Consider the following 13187-nt stretch of genomic DNA (forward strand, 5'->3'; position numbering starts at 1 on the left):
GTAGCTTGATATAACCAGCCTTAGGAGGCATATTGATCAAGTACATCCTGCCGAATCTTGGAATGCTACAGGCGCTTATTTGATGCACCTACTAGACAGCCTAGATCTCTCATTGGCTATCGGAGAGTTTCTTGTTCCTGTCCCTAGTCATATTAATAGGTAACCTTTTCCCTAAATTAGACCATATGAATCTCAAATGCGCAGGAACACTAAAGTTCATGCAGGCCTTCAGTATCCCTGATACACCGGTTGTGGGACATAAATAGACCCTAAGCGCCCTCACAGCGCCACGATTTTGAGTGCCAATCAGGCACCAACACATACATTTACCAGCCATAAAACAGAGTGTGTGAGTTGATTACATACAAGGCATAGAGAATGTAGAGATAGAATGGCACTACTACGTAGAGATAGTGGTAGCTCCCAGGGAGTTGGTCCTATGACAATGTGTGGGAGAAAATACTGCGTATTTCACCAGAGTTCCGGTAGGGGGGCCATATCCCATTCTAACACAATATAACATGCTTTGGGAGCTCGATTGCTTTTTGAGCAAAGTCCATCGTCTCCAATTGGCATCTTTAGGCTGTTACTTAGTTCATTATTCCTTTCTGTTGGGGATGTCAATATCCATCCCACCGACGTTGTTGACCGCCCAAGCTTACCTCAATTACTATGCTTATGTTATAAATCACGTGGTCAAACACAGGAGCTTCTTGTCTAATCACGTGCAGCCTAATCACGACCTTTTCATCACGAGACGGCTAGGAACACAACATCCTCAATCACCATTATTGTGACCGTTACAGCGGTTTTCAATCCGGATGTAGCTGCGGTGTTCCCTTCTGCGGTAATACAGGCTCACTCATATCCTCGCGACTTTTACATTTCGTCACCATGTCTGACGGTAAGTTTTCGCAAGCTCTCCCGCCTGACCATATACTGATCCCCACTGTAGCTGATATCGAGGCCGTTCGACGGCTCCAAGCTGAGCGCAATGCTGCGGCTGCAACTCAAAAGGGCTCCAAGACCTTTGACCAATCTTCTCAACGCACTGATAATTCAACCAAAGCCTCCCTGACGGAATCCTTCGACACCTTTTTGTACGAACGGGATGGAGCAGAGAAGTTTTCGGGCTACGATACTTCGATCGCTGTTGATGGCGATGAAGAGATGGAAGATGCGGATGAAGGACACAGACTGGTTGGCCAATACACTGCTAGCAGAAGCCAGATTGATGAGATGGCGCAAGGAACCGGCGTTGAGGAGGAGGACATTCTGCTAGGCCGTGAAAAGTCGGCGCGAATCGCAGACCGCGAGACAGACTACCAAAAACGTCGATTTGACCGTGGCGCCTTGACGCCGACCCGCGCCGATCCCTTCGCTGCCAACGCGAACGCTGAAGGAGAAAGTCAAACCTACCGTGAAATCATGGCTCTCCGCGAGATAGATAGGGGAAGAAGAGCGCGTCCAAAAGCTGATCGCAGAGAAGCGCGAGAAGGGTGAAGACGTCACAGAGCACCAGGCTACGTTGAAGATGGTGGAACACGATAAAGAAAACGTCGACGCGGCCGTTACAGTGACCACCGACAAAAAGCGAAAGAACCGATGGGGCGAGGCTACTGCCGAACCAGAGAAAAAATCGCGTTTCGATAAGGCACCTGCTGTCGAAGACAAAACCGGATCGAGATGGGATCTAACAGCATCTCTCCCAGCTGCCACTCCCGTCGGCAACCAAGGACTCGCCACTCCCATGCACCCATCCCAGGCAGGTGCCGCTACACCTGCTGTCGGGTTTGGGGTTGATGTTCCTGGTCAATTTGTTGGCTGGTCCGATGAAGAGCTCGATATCATGCTTCCCGGTGAGGCTGACGGCTATAAGGTCCTTGATCCTCCTCCTGGATATGAACCCACCCGAACGCAGGCTCGTAGGCTCACAGCCACGCCAGCACCCATTCCCAGCGCCGGTGGTGTCGGAGGGTTCATGATGCAAGAGCCAGAAAGTGTTCAGTCTGTGGGCAAAGATCTTCCAACTGATATCCCCGGCGTGGGTGAACTTCAATTCTTCAAGGCGGAGGACATGGCCTATTTCGGTAAGCTAATGGAAGGCGGAGATGAAACCAGCATGACTGTGGAAGAAATGAAAGAGCGGAAGATTATGAGATTGCTGCTCAAGATCAAGAACGGCACCCCGCCCATGCGTAAGACTGCTCTGCGTCAAATCACAGACAATGCACGCGACTTTGGTCCTGGGACTCTTTTCAACCAGATTCTCCCCCTGCTCATGGAAAGGACTCTGGAAGACCAGGAGCGCCATCTGCTGGTGAAGGTCATCGATCGAATCCTCTACAAACTGGATGATCTGGTCCGTCCCTATGTTCACAAGATTTTGGTCGTCATCGAACCATTACTTATTGACCAAGACTACTATGCTCGTGTTGAAGGCCGAGAGATTATCTCGAACCTTGCCAAGGCCGCCGGTCTTGCTACAATGATCAGTACTATGCGTCCTGATATTGACCACGCCGATGAATATGTACGAAACACGACAGCACGCGCTTTCGCCGTTGTTGCCTCTGCCCTCGGTATTCCCGCCCTCCTTCCCTTCCTCCGCGCTGTCTGCCGCAGTAAGAAGTCATGGCAGGCCCGACACACCGGTGTCAAAATTGTCCAGCATATCCCTATTCTCATGGGTTGTGCCATTCTCCCTCATCTCAAGGACCTTGTTGGATGCGTTTCAGGTAACCTTAGTGATGAACAAGCTAAGGTTCGGACCGTCACCGCTCTATCTCTGGCCTCTTTGGCTGAGGCTGCGAACCCATATGGTATCGAAAGTTTCGATGACATCCTGAGCCCTCTCTGGACCGGTGCCCGCAAGCAGCGTGGCAAGGGTCTCTCTGCCTTCCTCAAGGCTGTTGGTTATATCATTCCTCTTATGGACGAAGAGTATGCCAACTACTACACTAGTCAAATCATGGAGATCCTTATTCGAGAATTCGCCTCACCAGATGAGGAAATGAAGAAGGTAGTATTGAAGGTGGTCTCTCAGTGTGCAAGCACTGCGGGTGTGTCTGCCAACTACCTGAAGGAGCACGTCTTGACAGATTTCTTCAAGGGCTTCTGGACGCGACGTATGGCGCTCGATCGACGAAACTACCGCCAGGTAGTCGATACCACAGTGGATCTGGGCCAGAAAGTGGGTGTTGGCGAGATTCTCGAGCGCATCGTCAACAATCTGAAGGACGAAAGCGAGCCATATCGCAAGATGACTGTGGAAACGGTCGAAAAATTGATTGCATCACTTGGAGCCGCTGACATTTCTGAGAGGCTGGAAGAACGCCTTATTGATGGTGTCCTCTTCTGCTTCCAGGAACAAAGCATCGAAGACCTTGTCATTCTTAATGGATTCGGCACGGTGGTAAATGCACTTAGCACGCGATGCAAGGCATACATTCCCCAGATTGTCAGTACTATTCTCTGGCGTCTGAACAACAAATCCCCCACTGTTCGACAACAGGCAGCCGATCTTATCTCCCGCGTCGCCCTGGTGATGATGCAGTGTGACGAAGAACCGCTCATGGGCAAGCTTGGTATCGTGCTCTACGAATACCTGGGTGAAGAATATCCAGAGGTTCTGGGCTCGATCTTGGGTGCTTTGCGTGCCATCGTCACCGTGGTCGGTATCACCCAGATGCAGCCACCCATTCGCGATCTTCTTCCTCGACTTACACCCATTCTGCGCAACCGTCACGAAAAGGTGCAGGAGAACACAATTGATCTCGTCGGTCGTATTGCCGACCGTGGTCCCGAGTCCGTGAACGCCCGTGAATGGATGCGTATCTGCTTTGAGCTGATGGATATGCTCAAGGCTCACAAAAAGGGAATCCGCCGAGCGGCCAACAACACATTCGGTTTCATTGCCAAAGCCATTGGTCCTCAGGATGTCCTAGCCGCTCTTCTCGGTAACTTGCGTGTACAAGAGCGTCAGTCGCGTGTGTGCACAGCTGTTGCTATCGGTATCGTGGCCGAGACTTGTGCTCCATTCACTGTGCTCCCGGCACTGATGAACGAGTACCGGGTTCCCGATCTCAACGTGCAAAACGGTGTGCTTAAGGCCTTGTCATTCTTGTTCGAGTACATTGGCGAGATGGGCAAGGACTATGTCTACGCTGTCACGCCGCTGCTGGAGGATGCCCTTGTCGACCGTGACCAAGTCCACCGACAGACCGCTGCCAGCGCGGTTAAGCACGTTGCACTCGGTGTTATCGGTCTTGGTTGCGAGGATGCCATGGTCCATCTGCTCAACCTGCTTTGGCCTAACATCTTCGAGACCAGTCCCCATGTCATCGATCGAGTCATTGAAGCCATTGAAGCCATCCGGATGGCGGTCGGCACTGGTATCGTTATGAACTACGTCTGGGCTGGCTTGTTCCACCCTGCTCGGAAGGTCCGTACGCCTTACTGGAGACTGTACAACGATGCATACGTCCAGGGAGCCGATGCGATGATTCCTTACTACCCGGATATGGAGGGCGATGTGGACCGACCGGAACTATCCATCGTTATCTAAGGATGATGCTGTAATTGGATGGTCTGCTTTTTTCTCTTCATGCATTATTAGATACAGATTCTACGGGGTGTGTGTTATTTGCGAGCCGGTGTTTTCTGTTTCTTCCTTCTCGTCAATATTTTCTTCATCCTGGGGGGGTATGTTTGGCGTCTGAATGTGTAACTGTATCCCATTTGTGAAAGTTAGGAATATCAATATCAATTCTAAAAATTTGATTCATTGTGCTTTGTGATGAGTTACCCTTAAGACATGCTATGCTTTGTGGCTGCTTACTATCGTGTGATTCCGGGAAGGCAATATATATTCCTACCCTCAATACTCCGGAGTACGATCATTAAATAGCCCCTACTAAGAAAAGTTCCGATGAAGTCTTGTCAAAACTACGATTTTCAATTTGATTTCAATCTCTGAATTCAAAAACACAACGTGTAGAGTCGATCGTTTCTATAAACCGTACTCTGTACCTTGAATAATCGACAAGGCCAAGCATGGTGACAGGGGCAATCAGGCAGGGATCGCTCCCTTAACGACAATCATGTCAATCATCGAGATCTCTAAATCAACAGGGTCTAAGGGTCCAACATCGACGTCACGTATCGACAATAGGTATAGTACCTAGATTGCCACTTATCAGCAGATATAATAATGATTTTTTAACAAAACATAGCCAAAAACATGTACTCCGTAGTAAAGATAATAATCCCTCAAACTATAACGGGGGAATCCAACAACCCCCCTCTCCCCTTTCCCAGATTTTGCCACACAAAAAATAGAATCCAGAAAACTCGTCATCACAGGGTCTCTCTACAAAATAATCCCAAAAAGGAGGGGCAACTGTATTTTTTTTTCCGATTCCCCCATTTGAGGGAGTTGCCCCATACTCCCTGCCAAGAGCGCCAAATGCCTAAGCTTGCCGTGGAAAGGTCTTGGCGCAGGAAGTGGCCGCGTAAGCTCCAGCAGATGTGGTTCTTGTGGGGAATCTCCATTTTAGAATTACGTTTATACATACTAATACTAGTACGGAGGAGGAGTTACGCTTTTCGTTTCGAGACAATATGTACGAAGTATATGCATGGAGTACTCCAATATAGAATGAGGAACTCTAACAGTTTGATATATATATACACACACATATATACATATATATACATATATAATACTCTAACATTATAGTGAATATGCATAAATACCCTAATCCCCTAAACTATAAATCATCGAGTACGTATACTGCTCTGTGCATGGACCTTGAATGTATGTTGTAAGTACAGATTGTAAATGTCAGATATCAAAGAACCTAATTGGGACTGGAGTATGTACAAAGCTTTTCAAACTACACAGCCTCCCCCTGAATTCAGGGCCAGAATCCCCAATCACAGTACTGAACTGGTTGAACCGCGGAATGGAGGAGATTTCATGATTAACGTACTACGTACTCCATGCTCCAGACAAGATTGGAGTCGAAAAGAGAAACACACAGACCCTGATAAGGGGTGGGGGGTTGTGTAACGCCCCTTTTTTCACCTTTTCCTTTTCCATGGTTTGAATATGGTTCCTTTGTTCCAAGGTTCTATTTCCTTTTTTGATTTTATATTTTATTTTAAATTGGATTTCCAGGGTCTAACTATCCGCTTTAGGCCGTTGAGGATCCAAGTTTATTTATTTCTTATTTCTTATTTCATTTCTTATATTATTATATTATTCTTATTTGGTCACTACGGAGTACTTCCTATATTGAATACCACACGGAGTACGTACTCTATACGCAGGTCATCTCCCAAGCTATCAGTTCCTCTCTTAGCGCAGTGGCGGACACGGCACAGAATCAGGACTCACTTTACCTGCAAGGACCATGGGTCCCAATTGAGGTTCATACGACATAGATCCTTAGATCGTGGAGGTAGCCCATGCAGGGAATGAACCCCGAGGCTGACCCCACCGGGAAAAGTGTAAAGCGTAAATTGTACTCCTTCTCCTACTCCGTACATTGCACAGCATAACAGGCACATATAATGTGATATGTACGGAGTACGGAGTACAATGTTATATGTCGTAGTTATGTACTTCATACTCCATAGTGTGGTGTCTAGTTACATCGAATAACATAGGTGGAGAAGATCGCGTGACGCGCATCTACAAAATCCCAAGGACCGCGAGTAGTCTGTGTTGGTGCATATACTAAAGTGCAAGATAGCTGTCAAGCATGCGAGATACCGAGATTCCTCGGTTTTTTTTTTTCATGTGAAGGAGTTTATATGGAGTAATAAAAAGGTTATGTGGACAAAGCATCGAGAGCTCTGACCCAATCAGCGGGTACAGCGATTGACTTGCGCAACACTGTAGGGGTCATGGATTTCGGTTGGAGAAGACTTGCGCGTTAAATGATTGGAACCAGCTCAACAATGCTATCAATGCTCTTCTTCTTTTTGGGTACTATTCCAAGACAACAGAATAACATACATTGTAAGTAAGATCGGATTCCTATTCTGTTCTATTCTTTTTCTTTTTCTTTTATATATATATATATATATATATATACATAGGTTGTATATATTAATCATGAATTGCAAGGGATCGGAGACCCTGCAGTACACCCCCATTCACTACAGTTGAGGCACACAGCGAGGGGTGCACACCTTTGTGGATCGGGCGCATCTGGCGGGACACCTTTTTCTTTGGGTCTCCGTCAACAGACTATAGTACACACTAAGACTTAGACTAAGACTACGGCCCCTCCTTCAAGGGCCCTTGGTATTTCCTGCAGTATTGACAATGTCGGGTGACATGGGCCAAGATAGTAATCTCTCCACTTTCTGCAAGTGTGTCTTTTTTTTTATGTATATGTTGTATGTGTAGAAGGAAATGATATTTTTATATATATGATGCTATATAACACTTCCAGTTCAAGTAATTTTTTCAAGTCCAAGTGATCTAGTAGAAGAGGGGGAATTTCCGTTAACAGCGCACACCGCAGGTTCTACCATATCCACAGTGACATCTTATTTTCGGGGAACTCCAACCTGAACCGCAGAGATGGGACTGGACCGAACTTTCTTTTTTGATGGTGGCGGGGGGGGTCCGATCAAACAGTTGAGTTAATCGCCTGTTAAGGCAAAAAGTATATTCTTCAGGCAAAAAAGAGGCGTACTTAGTTCAAAAGCCTCTACAACAAGACTGGGCAAACTAGATGTCAACTGTAAGCCATACCCGAAGTTTTCCGGTGGTTTTCCGAGTCCCTCCTTGACACGAGACCCACTACGTAATTTGAAGATGAAATCGCAAAATGAGTACTGGTAGAGACTAGTGGCCAGGGACAAATTCCTCAGTGCAGTTTAGACTATGGTGCATGAATTCGGTGGTTTAACTATTAGGTCTCTCGAACCGAACAGGAGGAAAAGAAAAGATAACATTTTAAAAAAGAAAAGATTTGAAATAAAAAAAAGGAATTATTGTATTTGAATTCCCGATCCACTCACGGGCGTTTCAGGTTATTAGCGTCGACCCTGAGAGTGGCAGTGTTCCTAGCGGGAAATATGGAGTCTAACCAGGATCGCACGCAGGGATCTCAACTTTGGCGACCCAATCCCAAACGGGCTTTGCGGGGAGTTGCTGGGGGAGGGGTGCACGTCATTTGACTTTTGTAGCTAACTAAGAGGGGTTCATGTCTGTATATAGATAGAGTTACATAAAAATCGAGATGTAAACCCAGGACCTCTTCAAAAGAAGATGGATATACTGAAAGTAGGGAAAAATGTCGGAGATATTTTCAAAATCTCAACAATCCAAGGTTAACCTTCCTCCTTTGTTCGACCTATACCAAGGAGTCGATAACCACGTTGACTCGAAAAGCGCGGGATGAGCACGCGTCAGCTTCTGGTGGGTCTATAGATACAATTGGTCGATCAACAACTGCCAAGATCGGCTATCGACTATCTGCCGTCCCCAGGTGGGGTTGGGTTGCAATGAATTGTTTCTGATTGGTTGGAAGGCTCTGCAACAAACATGTAAGAATGTGGACCCAATGGAATTAAGCTAGACTAGTCTAAAATGGGACGAGCTAATCCAGATTGGTCTGAAACTTTGGAAATACACGTAAAGGGGTCCGGTATCGGGAGGGGCCACCTTGGCCAATCATCAAACCCATAGTTCAATGTGGTTTTTTGGCGAAGTGGTTTTTTGGCGAAGTGGTTTTTTTAGGTAAAGGGAGTTATGTTGTACCCAGTAGTTATGGATGCTTTCCTCTATATGGAACCTGGGTTTTAACCAATTTACCCGGATTCCTCTTGGACCTTCTCCTCCGTACAATTTTCTTTTCTTTTCTTTTCTTTTTTTTTTTTTTCATTAACTCCAGTGGCCACAGGCCCACCCTTACAACGTAACGTGGTGAGCATCGCAAAGAATGGTTCAGGTGAGCATTTCAACTGTTCTATATATAGAAACCAGGTATTGGGATTTCTGCAGTGACGTACTCTGGTAGCAAAGAAAGTAATAATCAAAGTGCAATCCACTCCCCTACTTCGGGAGTTCAACATCACTGAATATCATCATTAGAATATGTATGGAGTATGTTATATCCAGTATGAGACAAAATACATATAAAACGGTGATTTGCACACAATGCCAACCTTGATTAAGGGACAATGCCGATCTGCCGTGTGGGAACTGCCAAGGTTGGAGCCCCATGCAGATGACAGGCCTTTGTTGGTCAAGGGTACCTGATTGACACTCGGCATTGAGGCGGATCGTCAACGTGGTTGATAAGGATCTGATTACAGTGTACTTTGGGAGAGATTTTCATTTCAACTAGGTGATAGTCGTCTTTACATTGACGATCGATGGTAAATTGAGATCAAAATCCGGGGTTGTTTATGTATTTATTTCTCCGATGTTCCTGTAGTTAAACTGTCACATAAATGTCTGACCGCCCTTTTTCTTTTTTTCCGAAATTTCTAGCGGGTTTCTCGGGAAAAGATAATATCTCAGTATGGAGTACGGAGTAGGGAGTAGACGATGATGAAATTGCACAGTGATTTTTTTAAAAAAAAACCAAAAACATCACAGGGTCACAAAGGACGCGTCACTAATATGAGCCGTGTTGGAGCGAGAAAAGCGGTCAGCCCCATCAAAGACCTTGAAGAGCTCCCTCACAACATGCACTACTTTGTGATATGCTCCACCCGTCCCGTGTCTAGCAGGGGCCTTCTGGCCCAGTGGACCTGTATAATAACCTATAACTAGACTATGAGTGATACACTTTTACAATCTGACTCCATTCCCACGCTGTGTCCATCCGGCACACTCCGGCGAAATATTGCGGCCAAGGCTATACCTTCCTCAAAAACCTTTTGAACTACTGAACGCCATGTGAATGTATACAGATATGAATTGGGAATTGGGATTGAACCAAACAAACCACATATCCACATCCAAAAACCACAAATATCCTTGGCATCCACACTTTTCCATCTCACATCCCCCTCACCCACTTCAGCCATGCCATGCACCCAAAAATCAGGACACTCCAAACGCCACATTTGCCAACACAGTTGGCGTTTGTTGAAAGCGACGGAGTCCTGCCGGTGAGATGCCAAGTGGTGTCCACCAACACGGCATGGTTGCAAAAAAAAAAAGGGGGGTTACGCTTTGACTAGAGTCCATCTGTTGCATTGCTTGTTTTTATTTTATTGGATTCGAGTGTTGGTTGGGTGGTCGAGTTCACGCCTCTTAATTTCAAGGGCTCCATCTGGGCCATTCAAATGGGGAAACTTGAAGCTGAAGGAAACTGAACCTGGACCTGGGTCTTTTTGCCCCTTTCACTATGCAAGTGTTGAGTTAGGACAGTAGGACTTGGGTGCCCGACTGACTGCCCAAGTGCTTTTTCTTTTTCTTTTGGGAGATGTCTACCCCGACCGTCTAGACACGGTCGGGACTCTGACCAGACTCGGGTGGTCCATACTGAGACTTTTCTCCTGGGTGTTGATATATAGGTGAGATTATACAAGATAAACCTCGTGTTAGCTCGATCCATACGGAGTAGATTCATATAAATATAGATCCATTTATTGTCTCAGGCTGGTAACCCTGGCTCTCGATACTCAGAAACCAGACAATTTCGTTCCGAGGTTAAAGATGTCTCTCAATAAATAGCCAAAAGCCTAAAAGTCCTTGGATAAAATGCTTGGAGTAAGTTGATAGAAAGGAAACCTAATCGGTACTCCAATCTTAATCCGGTAATCCGGGACCCACGGTTGTCTTCGAGGTACACTTCCGCCATCCATGAATAGCTACTCCTCTATCTTAGGTAGACTGCATTTGAGGTCAACTTCCAAGGTTTGAACCGAATGAACACCGAAACCCTCAATATTCGTCCACGGCCCACGAGTTATTCAATTGCCGGTTTCCAATGTTGGTGGCCCAGTCTATGGTGTAAGTTTTTCTGGAAAACCGCGCAACCAAGGACGCCGTGGCGTTGCCATGGTTCAGTGGAATGCGGAGAAGCTGAACTTCCCAGGTGAAGGCGAGAGAATTCTACGGTTGGAACCGCAATTATTTTGGCTTTGGTTCTGGGTTCGCCCCAAGCTCCCCGCAGTGGCAAGAACATGGTTGAACATGTTTTGTCCTCTCGTCCGGGAGAGCGGCGGTTGATCCTGATGAAGGTTTTATACTTTATGGTTTATGGTTTAGGAGCACAGATTATAGGATGTATAATACAAAGTATAACTATATTAACTATATGTCTACATCGTACTTCTGTCTTACACTATACCTTTATTTTCTCCCCCAAGCTAATCACCAATCATCGATGGAGACTTTTTCAGTCTCTGTGATTGGATTAGATTCAAGGTTATGTAAGTTTTCTTCAGCCTCTTTCTCGGCTTTTAGTCGACGATCTGCCCCCTCTCATGCCTTGTGATCAGCACTGCACGGAGTACAGACAGTACGGAGTACCTGTACCACATACATGTACTAGTTAACTAGAGCGACCCCCGGGGGTGGCATCAATCCCCGAGTCTCGGGGACCATGATGAATCCATCTCGGAAATTTATTTATTGCGAAATTCTACACTATTGAATAGCAAATTTAATTGGATAAAAGAGGGGATGTCTGGTTCCACAGCAGGAGCACATGGGAATAATCTCCAAAACAAATCCACACAGAGAGAAAAGAAAGAAAATAAGGCAATAGATTGTGATATGTCCCATTCAGGCTCTTTATTCTACCGCGCTATTGCGGGAGCCGCGCCCGCCAATTTGTCCAAAGCGGCCCTTTTCCCGTTTTCCCACTTACCCCCCCATCGAAGGTTGCACTGTTCCGCCCCTCTGACGTTGATGTCCAGCTGTTCCAATCCCGGACAGGGGAGGGGAAACACAAAAACATGGCTTGCAGCCCGTGGTTCTTATCAGCATAAGTCTAATACGAGGTTGTCATGGATTCCATTTTCGGTCGTCCGGGTGCCTTAGGCGTGGACTTTAAGGGTGTTTTTATGTGATACAGCTCGCATGGCCCGGCTAGTGACAGCGTTGGTATTCAAACTTATTCCTTCATCCTGCAGGAGGCTTTTTTTTTTGTGTACCGCTGGGCGCGACCTCGTATTTTGTGTGTGCATTTGTAGTTCTGCGACCGAGGGAAAACTGAACGGTGTGACGGATAAGAAGATTTGTTTTTGAGGTCGACAAACCTATACAACATACAGAGTAACTAGGTGTATGCGTACTCGTTTAGTAGCATGTGATTTCCGCTCTCTCGCTCTAAGATAGTTTTAATATCCCATGTGGAGTGTACGGAGTACATCCTCCACATGTTAATGAAGCACAACATACTAAGACTACTCTGTATATTCGGTCTATACTTTCTGAAACAGGAGCCCTTCGGCTTAAGATGTTAAACGTCATCGCATTTTTGGCAAATTCCCTAACCCAATGCAATTAGAATGCAGTCAATAATGTTGGCGGCTAGTGATTCGATGCTCCCTTCTCTCCATGTAAGGTCGGGTTGACGCGCTAGACCCTCTCTGTGCCGTGTCAAAGGCCCCTCCATGGCTTAAGCCATTATCCTTTTTAATTTTTCTTTTCTAAAGAATAAGACCAGGAATTATGTTTATGTGCTAGGGCTATAATCCTGCAGTTTGCCAATAATGAGAGACTCCAGTATGCCATCTTAGATGTGGGTTTTTGTCTTTTAAGCCATGTCCTTTTTAGCAAAGGGTCTTGGAATGTTTTAGAGGTACACTTAGTGTAGTTAAGTATTGGCCCTACTGGAACTAATGACTATAGTCTGATAATCATATTGAATAGACAGGACTCCGTGCTCCGTCAAGAACTATCACTATAATCATTCATATTAACCCCCACGGCGACGGGTATACCCTTTGACACTGGGATCTGCCCCGCTACATTGAAACAGCGGACTCAGGGCGAACCTTGGTGAGTTGATTTCTTGGCAGTCCCTTTCTTTCTTTTTTTTTCTGTTTTCTTTTTTTTTTGTATGTTATGTATTATAAATCGTTATATATTTTTTTGGTTGTATTCATTTAATTCTTAAATTTCCTTTTTTGTTTCCTCTTCCCTCGAACACGGCAGAGTTGGACCACTCATCAGCGTTCATCATGGCTAGTCTACAATT

General features: G+C 46.0%; 1 protein-coding gene across 1 annotated transcript; it reads left to right on the forward strand.

Moving 5' to 3' along the window:
- Positions 1-776: 776 nt before the first annotated feature.
- On the forward strand, positions 777-4567 carry N7516_003787 (U2 snRNP complex subunit HSH155; the record flags this gene model as incomplete). The annotated part of the gene is made up of 3 exons (XM_057216507.1): positions 777-904; positions 956-1420; positions 1452-4567. Exons 1-3 carry the CDS (start codon positions 895-897, stop codon positions 4565-4567), a joined length of 3591 nt encoding a protein of 1196 aa, XP_057078390.1. The 5' UTR covers positions 777-894.
- Positions 4568-13187: the final 8620 nt, after the last annotated feature.

This window comes from Penicillium verrucosum (assembly GCF_028828655.1).
Source record: "Penicillium verrucosum strain IBT 35672 chromosome Unknown utg000001l_segment0_segment0, whole genome shotgun sequence".
Lineage (NCBI taxonomy): Eukaryota > Fungi > Ascomycota > Eurotiomycetes > Eurotiales > Aspergillaceae > Penicillium > Penicillium verrucosum.